Raw genomic sequence first — 13,928 nt, 5'->3', positions numbered from 1 at the left:
TTCTCAGATGACTGACAAGATCCCAGCAGGCTAACTAAGAAATATGGGAGGTTTTGGGGGCTGGAGAGGTGGCTCAGCAGTTAACAGCACTTGCTGTTCTTCCAAAGGTCTCAAGTTCCACTCCCAGAACCTTCAAGGTGGCTCACAACCATTTCTTACTCCAGTTCCAGGGGATCCAATGCTCTCTCCTGGCTTCCATGGGTCTGGCCATGCACGTAGTGCACAGATAAACATGCAGGTGAAAAACCCATACACATAAATATTGAAAGAGGTGAGGCCTCATAAAACCTAAACTCAGGACTCAGTGTTTCTGTCATTGTCATTGTCATTGGCCAGCAGAAGTCACCAATTGTCCAGGAGTAGAAATAGTGCCTGCAGTGAGATCCTGACCCTGGTATGCATGAGGTCAGGAGTGACAACTTACTACAATCTATGGTAAATGCTTCATGATTATAACATGTGTTGGTTTTGTTTTAGTTAGGGTTTTTTAAAATGTATTCTTCTCTCATACAATACATCCCGATTGGAGTTTTCCCTCTTTCTACTCCTCCCGATCCCCACCACTACCTCCTCTCTTCCCCAGATCCACTGCTCTTCCATTTCCCCTCAGAAAAGAGCAACCAGGGATAGCATCTGAACATGGCATAACAAGATGCAATAAGACTTGGCACAAGTCTTCATAGCAAAGCTGGATGGGAAAGCCCAATAGGAGGAAAAGGGTTCCAAGAGCAGGCAAAAGAGTCAGAGACACCCCCACTCCCACCTTTAGGGATCTCACAACAAAACTCCAAGCTAGCAACCATAACGTGTATGCCGAGGACCTAGTGCAGACCCGAGCAGGTTCAGTGATTGCTGGTTCAGTCTCTGTGAGGCCCAAGGAACTCTACTTAGTTGATTTCTCCTTGTGTCCTCAGCTCCTCCAATTTCTACAATCTTTCCTCCCTCTCTCCCGTGGGCTTCCCTGAGACCCACTTAATATTTGGCTGTGGGTCTCTGCATGTGCTCCCATCGGCTTCCAGAAGAAGACTCTCTGATGACAATCGGGCTAGACACCTGTGAGTCTAGTTGAATATTTGGAGTCACTTCATTGCAAGTTTTTCCAGTTGTGTTTGGTTCTACTCTAGGTCTTTAGTCCATCCAGTTTCTGGTTCCTGGCCATCTAGGCAGTGTCTGGCATGGACTCCCTTTTGTAGCACGGGTCTCAAGTTAGACCAGTCACTAGGTGTCCACTCTCACAAGGTCTGAGCCACCATTGCCCCAACACATCTTGCAGGCAGGACAGGTTGTAGGTTGAAGGTTTTGTGGTTGGGTTGAAGTCCCAGGCCCACCACTGGGAGCCTGGCCTGGTTACAGAAGAAGGCTAGTTCATGCTCCATAGCCTCCATTGCCAGGAGTCCTTGCTAGGGTCACCCTCATAAGTCCCAGGAAGTTTCCACCGCATAGGTTTCCATTACTTAGGGTTTCTATTGTTGTGATGAGGCACCACAAACAAAAGCAACTGTGGAGGTGTCATTTCTGTTTACACTCAGATCACACTCCATCACTGAGGGAAGTCCGGGCCAGAACCCAAGGTTGGAACCTGGAGGCAGAAACTAAAGTAGAGGCCATGGAGGGGTGCTGCTTACTGGCTTGCTCCCCATGGCTTTGCTCAGCCTGCTTCCTTACACAACCAGGACCACATGCCTGAGGGTGGTACTGTCCACTGTGTGCTAGGTCCTCCCACATTAATCATTAATCAAGAAAATGCTCTGTAGGTATATAGGACATTCTTGTGGAGGCATTTTCTCAATTGAGGTTCTTTTTTCCCAAATGACTCTAGTTTGGGTCAAGTTGACATAAAACTAACCAGGATAGCTATTATGCTTATTTTTTTTTATGAGAAAGAACTTCAGTTTTTCAGAGCAATTAAAATATTACAAAATTTAAAACTGATAGCTTCATATGGAAAAATGTCACTCTCCAGCTCTTTAAATGCCCACCGTCTACAAGCTGGAGGTGAAACCTGGGGTTGGGGAAGATCAAGTACGAAGGTCTGTGTAGCCCTTCAGATCTACGTTGGTTACACTTTCCCTGGGTATTTTTTAATATCCCATTCCAGCTCTCTCTTTCTCCTTCTCTTTGGCAACCAGTCTCCTAAAAATCTTGGCATCTTCATGTTCTTTATTCTCCTTATTGAAACTAATTCTTCAGAGAGGATTCAGCCCACTCACCCACAGTGGGGAGTAAATGTAGGAGCAGGGTTAAGATCTAGGCACCTCTGGGAGCATCTGCCCTGGAACATGAGGGCAAAGAGTCAATACTGCTAGAAGGAAGACAATTAGCATGCAGAGAGTAGAATAGGGAAGGACCAAGGAACTATCCCAGAGACCCCAACATCACATTTCCTGGGATATAACCTTCTTCCTAGACAAGTTGCCCCCTGAGATTCATCAGCAAGGGCAGAGTTTTCATGAATAGCGTGAAATTTGCACTATATATGTTAACATAAATATTATTGTATTGCAAATAAAACTATCTATCAGCATAAGTAATATTAAAACAGAGGCCACAGTAAATCAAGTGGATCTAATTGTCTGATTCCGTCTCAGAGTGGCTGTCTGTGAGAACTAAGAGAGTAAAGAGAGCCGGCAGTAGGCAGGAGCTTTCTGAACTGTGTCAAGGTTAATAATAAGTAAAATGTTGTAAGTAGAGACGAGACAGTAACAGCTGTGCAGCATTCTCGGAAGCAAGGGCGCTGATAGCATGAGGACAGACAGAGAGCTTACTTTTTGTCGCTTTTTTTGGATGACCAGAAAAGACTTACGATTGGAGAGAAAACATCATTTGTTGTATCGAATACAAACATCCTCATATAAAATCGAATGGCTGCCGCAGCTGGGAAGTCAGGGGCATGCGGGATCATGTTAGAAGAAGAGACAGAGCAAGCCTATGAGAACGTCCTGGCTGAGATACAGTCTTTTGAGCTCCCCATTGAAGCTACTTTAAGGTAGGATGCCTTTATATTTTGCAGTTTATTTATTTTAACTTCATTTCTCTCTTTTCATTTTTTTTTTTTTTGGTATCCTGAGACAATTTTACTCCATAGCCTAAGCTGACCTCAAATTTACAGCTATCCTTTTGCCTCAGCCTCCAGAATTCTAGGATTACAAACGTGCACAACTCAGTTTTAAATTCTATAGGTTTTTAGTGACTCTAAAATGATCTGTGTATACTTTCCTTGCCCCTTCCTTTGTTTTGACTTTTTGAGACAGAATGTCTCTGTGTAACAGCCCCGGTTGTCCTGGAACTCGCTTTGTAGACCAGGCTGGCCTGGATCTCACAGAGATCCACCTGCCTCTGCCTCCCAAGTGCCAGGGTTAAACATGTGTGCCACTACACCCGGCTTCTTGTATACTTTTAAAAGATAACAGAATAAAAATACTTTTGAAAAACAATCATAGTTCTTTACATACTTAATATAGAAGTTTTCATATCCTTTGAGATATTGTAAGAATTAATATACCTTTTTTTCTTTGTATTGTGTTTGTTTCCTGATCCATGATTACAAAACTAAAAATGTGAGACTTCGAAGTGATCGAATATCATCTCCTAACAGATATATTTCTGTTCAATTCTTTTCTCTACAATATCTCAGTGAAAAAGGAGCAGAAACATTAGACATAGCATCAGAACCGGCTTATATTTGGGTTACAGAACAACACAGGTGAATGCTTGTTTGGTATTGTTCTCTTGAGCGGCCTCTTAGCTAAATGCTTCTTATTTCCACGCGAGACCTAAAAATAGCCCCTTTGGTAATGTGGGCAGTCACTTGCACAGCTCAGGCCTGGATTAAAATGAAAAACCATGTCTCTGTGTCAGGAGGGTAGCTTTAAACAGTTCATCCTCTCTGTCTGTCTGTGTACGGCATTCGTCAGTGCGGGAACAAGATGCCAACCTCTGCCTGTGGCAGCGATGGGAGGTGATTATGTGTTGACTGATGTTTAAACAGTAAGAGGGAGGACATTTTCAGTGTCTTTACTCTCAGAGAATCTAATGCTTAAGCTTGCATACATTTCTGCAGTTTGTTTACATTTTAGTTTGCACCACATAGTCTGAATATCTTTAAAGAGTTCGGGACAGTGTTGGGCCCACAGAAAACCACTATGTCTTCCTACCTGGTTTTTTGATTGGCAGCATATGGCCGTAGATACAAAAGAACCTTCTTCGTGTGGATCGCACTGTGGACTGTACCAGCCAGTGCCTTCTGAGTGTGTGCCTCTGCTCAGTGGCTAGTTTAGGAGTCTAAAGTGAAACAAGAAGGGGAGTCAAGGCCCCTAAACATATCCAGCTCCTATGGTCTATGCTGCCATGCTGCTCAGAGTCCTCGACCTCCAACCACTGATCCTGTCCACTTCCTCTCTAGTATCACAGTCCCGAGCCAAATCTACAGACTATGACCCACCATCCTTGTGAGACAAAAGAAAATAGACAGTCAAGGAAAAATGCCATTATTTCAATGGAAGGAAGAAGCAAGTCTCATGGTGGTGGTAGACACCTATAAACCCAGCACTCAGAGGCTAAGCCTAGAGGATCAGAAGGTCCAGACCAATCTGAACTACATAGAGAGACCCTGTATCACACACACACACAAAAAAAAAAAACCAAACTGCCAAAACAACCTAAAAATAATAACAATAAAAAACCCCAGATTTAAAATAAATGCAAAAAAACCAAAAAACAGAAAACCTAAACACTTAAGGGGGGGACTGGTTTCAAATTATAAGCTCTAAGGGTAGAGAGGAAGGATTTAAATGGAAGCAGATTGCCTGGGAGAGACAAAAGGTCTTGCTGTGAGGCCCTGGAATGGACAGTAGGGGAAGGTTAGGATACTGAGATGATCAGACTAGGAATCTATGACGCCTTCCTGGGGAAATCCCTGTGTGTGGGAACTGAGGCAGGGGAATCCCTGAGAGTTCTGCTACTCATTTCCTACCGTGAGGGAGACAAAGCCCAGCTCTCTGAACCAACACCCTAAACACCGGCTTCTCCCTGCCTACTTTGGTTTCCAGGCAGGAGTTTGAGGTTCCCTGTTGAAGAGCAGGGTTAACAATCAGGGCCAGATGGGAAACGACTTCCTAGCAAGGTGAATTCGGAGACCTCCTTGGCTTGGAGCTCACATGACTTCTAACAATGTCACTTAAGGATGACTCTGGCTCTTCTTTGCACACCAAGCCAACATTCCTGGCACACTCACTTCCCCTACCATGTCAGATGGGAGAATGAGCCTGGTCTATCTGGAGAGTCATGAGCGGGTCCTTGAGACCAGGAAATATGCAGGCAGGAATCACAGACGACCTGTGGTCTCCTGTGCCCTGCAAAGGCTGTATTCCTCCCATGTCTTGATTTCAAGCCGTTCCCAGAGCAAGTTACTCCCCTTCCTGCTGCCCTCAATAGACCCTTGGACCAGCATCTCGGCTTCCTTTTCTGAAGATGACCAAGAACCACATGGTTCTGAGGTCTTGTGTTAATTTTCATTCTATTTGTGAAATATGGTACCATTGGCTGCTGTACTGTTTGAAGGAGAGAGAGAGAAAGAATTTGAGAGCTGAGACTCTCTGCTAGCCCCAGATTTGATTTACCCAAGAAACATCCATTACAGCTGTACAAATTGAATTGGAGAAGAAAATTCCAGGGTGGAAAAGTAGAATCTCATAGTAGCCATGGTGGCAGTTAGTTTGAATTATCCAGTTGACAGAATGGAGAGTCACCTGGGAAGGGAGTCTCAGTAAAGGACTATCTAGATCAGCGTGTGAGTGTCTTGATTGCCTTAATTGATGGCATGTACCCAGCCTAAAAGTGTGTGCTTCCATCCCCTGGTTTGGGGCCCTGGGCTGTATGAAAACTCAGAAAGCTAGCTGAGCACTAAGCATTCATACATTCCTTTCTCTTGGTTCTTGACTGTGGGCGTGGCAAGCTGCTTCAAGCTCTTGCCACTGTAACTATCCGAAATGATACACTGTAACTTGGAGTTGTGAGCTAAGAGAACCCCTTTCTCCCAGAGTTGTTTTTCAGCTAAGGTATTTTTATTGCTGCAACAGAACCAAACCTATGACAGTCACAGGGCTGGCGATGGAAGAGCAAAGGGAGAGATGGAAAGGAAAACCTGCTGCCACTCGGGCACTGTCCTAGCACATTGAACATCTCCTAGCCGGCAGGGTGCAGCTCACCACCAGATGGGGCCTCGAGTTGCTTTTGCTGTTTGCACCATGCTACATCCAGACACTTACATATATCCACAGGATTATTTTTACGCTGTCCAGGTGCCTTGATTTTTACTCATGTCTCTCCTTAGACCCACCTGCTACCATGCCAGCTTCTCCCTCTAGGGGACCTGATCCCCTCTGCCCACAGGACACTCAATGACAGTCTCTGGGAGGCTTAACGTCTTAGCCCTGTTGAGAAAACTTGGTGCCTATTTTTCTAAGCCTTAATAGCCTCCTCAAGCAAGGAAGTCAATAGATTTCAACTAGCGTATCATTTGTGCCAATGGTTGCCCAAATCATCTTGAGGATGCTCTTGGTAAACTAGGGATGACAGCTATGGTTTTAGGAGAGAGCAGTTGCAACGTTTACCATCTTCACACTAGAACTTCCTGACACTAGGTCTCAAGCACTGGACATGCCCTGCACGGGCCAGATGTTGCCTAGGGTTCCTTAAGCCTCCTGGGATCTTGCAGGTGTGTTGTCAGCTCTTTAGTCCAGGCTCTGACCTATGTTTGTCGCTGGAACAGAGTCTCCCTGATAAGAAAGTCAGGACGGATTGTGGCCTTGCAAAGCCAGTGGGAGGTAGAGGGGTGGAGGAGGTGGGGGCGTAGCCACAAAGGGTTCTGCAGAAGGCTGGGAAAAAATAGGAGGAAAAGGGAATTGTACAGGATGACGTACCAGAAGAAATTCTTGTAATTGTTCTGTGATAACATAATTGTTTCACACTTGTGTTCACAGACTCCCTTGGGCACGTTTCCAAAACCTAAGCGTGAAATTCTACCCGTTTGAGAGCAAACAGGATACTGTGTTTCTTTGACTTGTGTGTTTTTAGGAATAAAGATAACGAATGCGATTTCAGAAAAGGAAAGAAGAGGGTTTTGTTTGTTTAAGCTTTGCATTAATATATGTCCTCAAATCTTAACCTAAAAATGTTAACTGATTAAGTTCAACTTCAGAATGCTCTCCCTGTTTGTGTTTTCAGAAATGGAAGACTCCTACTTTATTTCATTCTGGTAAGTATGTTAGTTGAGGTAAAGATCTAGATTTTAATGGGGGCTATAGACACTCATTGCTTGTCTGATTTCAGCTTCAGTTTCTGGAACTATGAGGCAGAAAGAACAATGCAGCCTGCTGCAAGGGGGCTCAGATAACGCTTGCTTGACTCATAGCAAATGCTTAGTGAACGTTCGGCCTTACAACTACTGTTTCCATCTGAGGCATATGTTTCAATATATACATCTATGCCACATACGCACTTTATGGTTCATATGTAATCTAGAGTCACAATAAGCAAGCGCTCACAGCATCTTGAAATTCTGAGTAGCTGGGAAGTATTGTCATGAAAGTTTTGAATTTTTTAAAGGTTTACTTTATCTTTTATGTGTATGAGTGTTTGGTTTGCACGTATGTCTGTGCACCATGAACATTCCTTGTGCCTGCAGAGGTCAGAAGAGGACATCAGATTCCCCTGGAACTGGAGTTTTGCTCAGTAGTTGTGACCTGGTATGTGAGTGCTGGGAATGGAACCCCGGTGCTCTGCAAGAACAGTAAGTGCTCTTAACCTCTGAGCCATCTCTCCAGCCCATGCACTGAGAAATTTTAAAAAGAATTTTGTAGTTCTTAAAAATTTTTAGTCACAAGACAGGGCAGCGTGAATGCCAGCATCTTGATATTCTGAATTGACCATAGAACCTTTTAAGATTTTCTTTAAATAGCTCATTGTCAGGCTCAGAAAGATGGTTTCTTTGTGTTTTTGAAGTTTATACTTTCTTTTTTAAGATTTATTTTTATTCATGTGTAGATGTGTGTATCTGTGTATACCACATGAGTGTGGGTACCCACAGAGGCCAAACAAAGGTGTCAGACACCCGAGAGCTGGAGTAACAGGCAATTCGTGAGCTGTCTGATATGGGTGCTGGGCAATGATCTCAGTTCTTCTGGAAGAGCAGCGAGTGCTCTTAACCACCGAGCCCTCTCTTCAGCTCCCAAGTGACTATTTTAAAGGCAATTGCTGGGCTGGAGATGCAGTTCATAGGTTCAGAGCACTGGCTGCGCTTCCAGAGGGCCCAGGTTTGATTTTCAGAACCCATGTCATCTGTAAGGTTAGTCTCACAGGATCCAAGGCCCTCTTCTGGCTTCCATAGGTATCAAGCATGTACATGGTACATAGACATACATGCAGATCAAATGTTCATACATATAAAAAAAGTTTCATTTATATCTGGGTATTCCAATACTCAGAGGCTTGCAGTAATAAAACTTTTATTTTGGCTGCATATATTCAGGGAAGAGAGGTGTCCCATTCAAAAATCATATTCACTAATACTTAATACCTAGGACAATATAATGATCTCGTTTATTCTCTAATCAGAGTTGTATATTGTATTACATTTTTTTTTGTGGGTGTTCAGAAAGAATCTCAATAGGTCAGGGATATAGCTCCATTGGTAGAACTTGCCCAGCATCCATGAAGCTCAGCACTCTGTTCCCAGAACTGGGTAAGACTGGATGTGCTGAGGGATGCCTGTAATCCATGTGCTCTGCTATACGGGAAAATGACACCTTCTCTCTTAAACAAACAAACAAATCTGAGGTACAGTTCAGTGGTTAAGCACTGGAATGTGTGGCCCTGGGTTGAATACATAGACCTATAATAAATAAAGCAGTAAGTAATAAGCATTTGGAAGGAAAGAAGAAAGGGGGCCTGGAAAGATGACTCAAAGATTAAGAGCACTGGCTGCTCTTACTGAGGCCCCAAGTTCAGTGACTATTACTGACATGGTAGTTCCTAACCATCTGTAAGTTCAGTTCTAGGGCATCCAATGCCCTCTTCTGGCCTCCTTGGGTACCAGTCACACATGGTGAACAGACATACATTCAGGCAAAAAATCTACACATTTAACTTTTTAAAAAGGAAGGGAGGGAGGAGTCTCTCTCTCTCTCTCTCTCTCTCACACACACACACACACACACACACACACACACACACACACACGTAGCTGGAGGCTGCCCATTCCCAAAATAATCACACAGAAACGGTATCAATTAAAACACTGCTTGGCCAACCACTTAGGTGTATTGTTAGCTAGGTCTTATATTTTAAACTACCCCATTTTTATTAATCTGTGCATCTCCATGAGGTTGTGGCCTACTGGCAAGGTTTTGGCGAGCTCTCATGGGTGTCTTTCTCCTTCGGCAGCAACATGGCATCTCTCTGACTCTGCCTTTTTGTTGTTGTTGTTGTTGTTCCATTTGCTTGGAATTTTCACCTTGTTCTATTCTGCTAAGCCACTGGCCAAAACAGCTTTATTAATTAACCAGTAAAAGCAAAGCAACTTTTACTTCCCACATCATTTTCCCTTTTTTGTTTAAATACAAAGGAAGGTTTTAACTTTAACATAGTGGAATTACATATAACAAAGCAGGTATTAATCAAGCATTAAAGTTACAATATTTATATCTACTTTATCTTTTATCATAACTAAGGAAAACTATAACTATCTGTTTTTTAACTCCATCAAAGATTCCAGGAGGATATAATATTACCTAAGTAAACAGGAAGTGCATTGTAAGCAACTTCCAAAACTCTAGAATTGACAGAGACAGACATCTTGCTGCCTGGATAGTCACCCAAAGTTCTTTTGTAATATTGGGGCATCCATCTTCAACCTACCATAGTATACCATAGTATTTGGTAGACTTTTTCATGAAGCAGGAAATTTTAAAGACAGTTCCACCTATATTGGCAGTGTGTCAGTTACTTTTTTGTGTGTCCTGCAGAATGTCTGGAAGACTCTTTCATGAAGCAGGAACCCTGAAGGACCGTCTTACCTTTAAGCAAGTTTAACAGCCATTTTTTTTATGGTCCTACATGTCCAGTTCATACAGCATAACATCAAGTAGTCCAGGCAAGAACAGTTTATTGCCCAAATGACTAGCAAACTCCATAAGGGGCCTCTTTGATGCCCATTTTCTTATTGAAGTAATTGGTGCTGCCAGGAGCAGATATGACTTATTGTCATGAAAAGTTCTAAGTTTTTAAAACATTTTAAATGCCACATTCTGTTAGTCTTTGAAAGGTTTGAAGAATACCTATCTAACTGAAATATATCTCTATATATTTAGAAAACCTAACATGACTACAAGCTTGACTATTATAGATGATTATCCATTAATATATATTTTTAATTATACATTGCATTTTTAAATGAGTCTCACAAACACAATACCTTAATCAAGAGCAGAAATACACATATAATAAAATTGACCTTAAATTTGTATCAATAAACCAAGATCCATACCAATGCAAAGTATTTATCTCTATATAATGTTTCCCTTTAAATGTAAACAAGCATTTATAAACAATATTTGGAAATTTTGGCATAGTTCTTTTTAAATTGCTTCTCGCTTTTTGTTGGGTGAAGTAATTTTAGGGGATCTTGTTCCACAAAACCACATCATTCTGGAAGGAATCTACAGGTTTTCATCCTCTGTGGAAACAAAAGCAGAACCTTTTTTTTCAAAGCAACAAATCCTTAACCCAAATTTTGAAGTCAAGATACCTTTAAAAATATATGTTGGTTTAGTTTAGCACCCCATACATTCAAATGTCTCTCTGTACTTAGCTTATTTACAGCCAAAAATTAAAAGAAAACAATAATATACATAATCCAGACTCTCTGTGTCTATTGCATCTTTACGTAAGACTGTCTGTACTCTTTTATATTGTAAGTGTCTATACTCTTTTTTCCTTCTCTCTCAAGTCTGGGTACATTTCTTCAACATTGTGACCCATTTAGAAGCCTTTTAAATTTAGATTTGTTTTTATTGTGTATGTATCTGTAATTATTTTTTGACCAGGATTGCTTTTTAAAATGTTAAGTGGCATGGCTAGGACTGAGTCTCTTTTGCCTTTTGACCCTGACCAGTCTCACATGGCAGAGGTCTGTTTAGTGTCAGCTCTGTGAGTCATGCTCACAGCCCCATTTTTGGGCACACAGCGGGTCTTTGCTGCCATTAAGCAAGTTGTAGCACTCTACTCACAAATCCCATTCAAATACTCTGTTCCTGGACCTCCAGAAAGAGTCAGAGTTGTTTGTGTAGGTGACCAGGAAGCTGGCTTCTAAGGAAGTCACACAGCCATTTTTGTCATCGTTGAGTCAGGAAGACCTCTCTTAAAGGAGGTGCGGCACTCTTGCTCACCACCAGCAGACCAAAAAATGCAGCTACCAAGAAGTTGCATTAGTTCTGTTTGTGTGTATGTGTCTGTCTAGAATTTTTTTTAAATCTCTCTCAGGTTTTATGTGGATGTAGTCAGCCCCAAATTGGGTGCAAATTGGTCGGCAGAAGCTGCTTGTTCTTTTCGGGTCACCCAGACCTAAAATAATCACACAGAAACTGTATTAATTAAAACACTGGTCAACTAATCACTTAGGCATATTGCTAGCTAGCTCTTTTATCTTAAATTAACCCAATTTTTTGGGGAGATTTTTTCGAGACAGGGTTTCTCCGTAGCTTTTTTGGTTCCTGTCCTGGAACTAGCTCTTGTAGACAAGGCTGGCCTTGAACTCACAGAGATCTGCCTGCCTCTGCCTCCCAAGTGCTGGTATTAAAGGCGTGCGCCACCACCACCTGGCAAATTAACCCATTTTTATTCATTGGTGAATTACCACAAGTTTGTGGCCTACCGGCAAGGTTTCAACAACCCACCACAGTCATCTTTTTCCTTTGGCGGCTATATGACTTCTCCCTGACTCTGCCTCCTTTCCTCCTCTATCTGCTTGGAATTCCCACCTTGCTCTATTCTGCTAAGCCACTGGCTGAAACAGCTTTATTCATTAACCAATAAAAGAAACACATATACAGAAGGACTTCCCACACCATTCACACACACACACACACACACACACACACACACAGAGAAAGAGAGAGAGAGAGAGAGAGAGAGAGAGAGAGAGAGAGAGAGAGAGAGATGATTATGATAATGACAGTGGCTTATTGCACTTATATTACCTTGACAACTTGACAATCTGGGGTCCTTGACTGGAGTGAGCTGTGTAGCCAACCATTGCTGAAGAGCTGGGATGTGGCTCAGTAGTCAAGCATTTGCCCAGCACTGCAGAAAATACAACAATAATAGCAAAACCCATGCAATAAAACAGCTGATGTATGAACAAATTTGGGGCTGGTTACTTTTGAACTTCTTTGAGAACTGTTCCATATTTCATGAAAAACCGATTTTATTTGGCTGCAATACCAAATTTCCTTCTATTGTTCTCCACGGTGGGGTCCTGAGCTTAATGGGACTGCAGCTTCCTGTACAAGGGTTTGCAGCAGGGATCCACCCTGTCCCTATGCTTTGTTTATTCTCATGCACTTACAAGACGTGGTCACTTGGGGTCACTGCTCTAAGAAAGAAGAAGCTGGAGGCACCCTTGGGACTGGCTATCTGGAATCATCTAGAAGCCAGCTGGAACACTTAATTTATTAGAGCCAGTAGGGTTTATATTTTGTTGCAGTTCTATAATCATATATCTTTAAGAAGCAACTGAATGAGATTAGCAAATCTGGAGAGCATAAAAATCATTACTATTAAAGGATTCTTCACTGCAGGAAGGGGTTTTCAATAGAAATATACCTATAACATCATGGAACAGGTTTTTGTAGCATTAAGCTTACTTGGATGTAGCTGAATCTGAATCACCCACGTAACAAATGTTTAGTACTCACAAGGCCCTGCCGGGGCAGTGAGTGTGGTCCTGGTATCTGCTTTTAGGAGCATTGCCTAGAAGTGGAGCTAGATGCCTTGTCTTGTTTACCACCATGTTTGTGCCTCAAGGGATGGGCGCTGACCTGGAGGACAGGAAGAGATGTGTGTCTGTCTAATACTAGATCCAGAGGGCCTGCTGAAGTGGTTCTGGAACCATGAGATTAAGGCAAAGATGTATTCCATTTTCCTCCTCTATGACAGCAGGAAACAGATTTTATGTGGTTTCCACCGACTGAACTTTCAGAAATATCAAGGCACATGATTTGGGAGCCCCGATGCCCAGCCATGTTATTGTAGCAGTGGTTAGAAAAAAGAACAATTATGACTTGCTTTTTATTTTTATTTTATCAAAGAGGAAGTTAAACTGTTATATAGTTTACTGACAATGCCTGGTAATTTTAGCCTCCAGTACCAATGTTGGTAGAACTTTAAGAGTTAAACATAACACATTTATTATCTCTAATCCACACACAATTTGATGCACTAGGTGTTATGGTAAAACTAAAATGCCACAGGTCCCCGAGTGGCAGCAGTGGGCAGTGGGCATGAGACCATGGCAGGGAGCCAGGCAGTGGGTGAGAGACAGAGACCTATTAGGCACACCATGCAGAGAAAGCGGGTATTTATTTTGTGGGTTATGGAGGGGAAAAGGGAAGGGGAGAAGGGGAGAAAGGAGAAGAGCAGAGAGAGAGGCAGAGAGAGAGAGAGAAACAGAGAAGGAGAAGGGGAGAAGTGGGGAGAAGGAAGAGAGGCAGAAGCTGCCTCTTCAGGAGAAAGATGGAAAGGAAGGGACTCAGGCTAGAAGCAGAAACAAAAAAGCTTGCCTCAGAGGACAGGAGGGAGTGGGCAGGGCTTGTCTTTTAAAGGGACAGGACAGACCATTATATTCCCATCTCTTTTTTTATAATAAAAAGGTG

At 42.6% G+C, this 13,928-nt stretch overlaps 1 protein-coding gene across 2 annotated transcripts in view; it reads left to right on the top strand.

The window, feature by feature from the left end:
* Nucleotides 1-2,796: 2,796 nt before the first annotated feature.
* Nucleotides 2,797-13,928, top strand: part of Exoc6 (exocyst complex component 6) — a 150,621-nt gene continuing 139,489 nt past the window's right edge. For both annotated transcript variants that reach the window (XM_057778887.1, XM_057778889.1), the window contains exon 1: nucleotides 2,797-2,986. In XM_057778887.1, the coding sequence (XP_057634870.1) occupies nucleotides 2,862-2,986 (125 nt within the window). In that variant the 5' untranslated portion in view covers nucleotides 2,797-2,861. The remainder of the gene's footprint in view (nucleotides 2,987-13,928) is intronic.

Source organism: Chionomys nivalis, chromosome 8 (assembly GCF_950005125.1).
Source record: "Chionomys nivalis chromosome 8, mChiNiv1.1, whole genome shotgun sequence".
Classification (NCBI taxonomy): Eukaryota; Metazoa; Chordata; class Mammalia; order Rodentia; family Cricetidae; genus Chionomys; species Chionomys nivalis.
The sequence above is the reverse complement of the archived record's forward strand: the minus strand, read 5'-3'. Positions and strand labels throughout refer to the sequence as shown.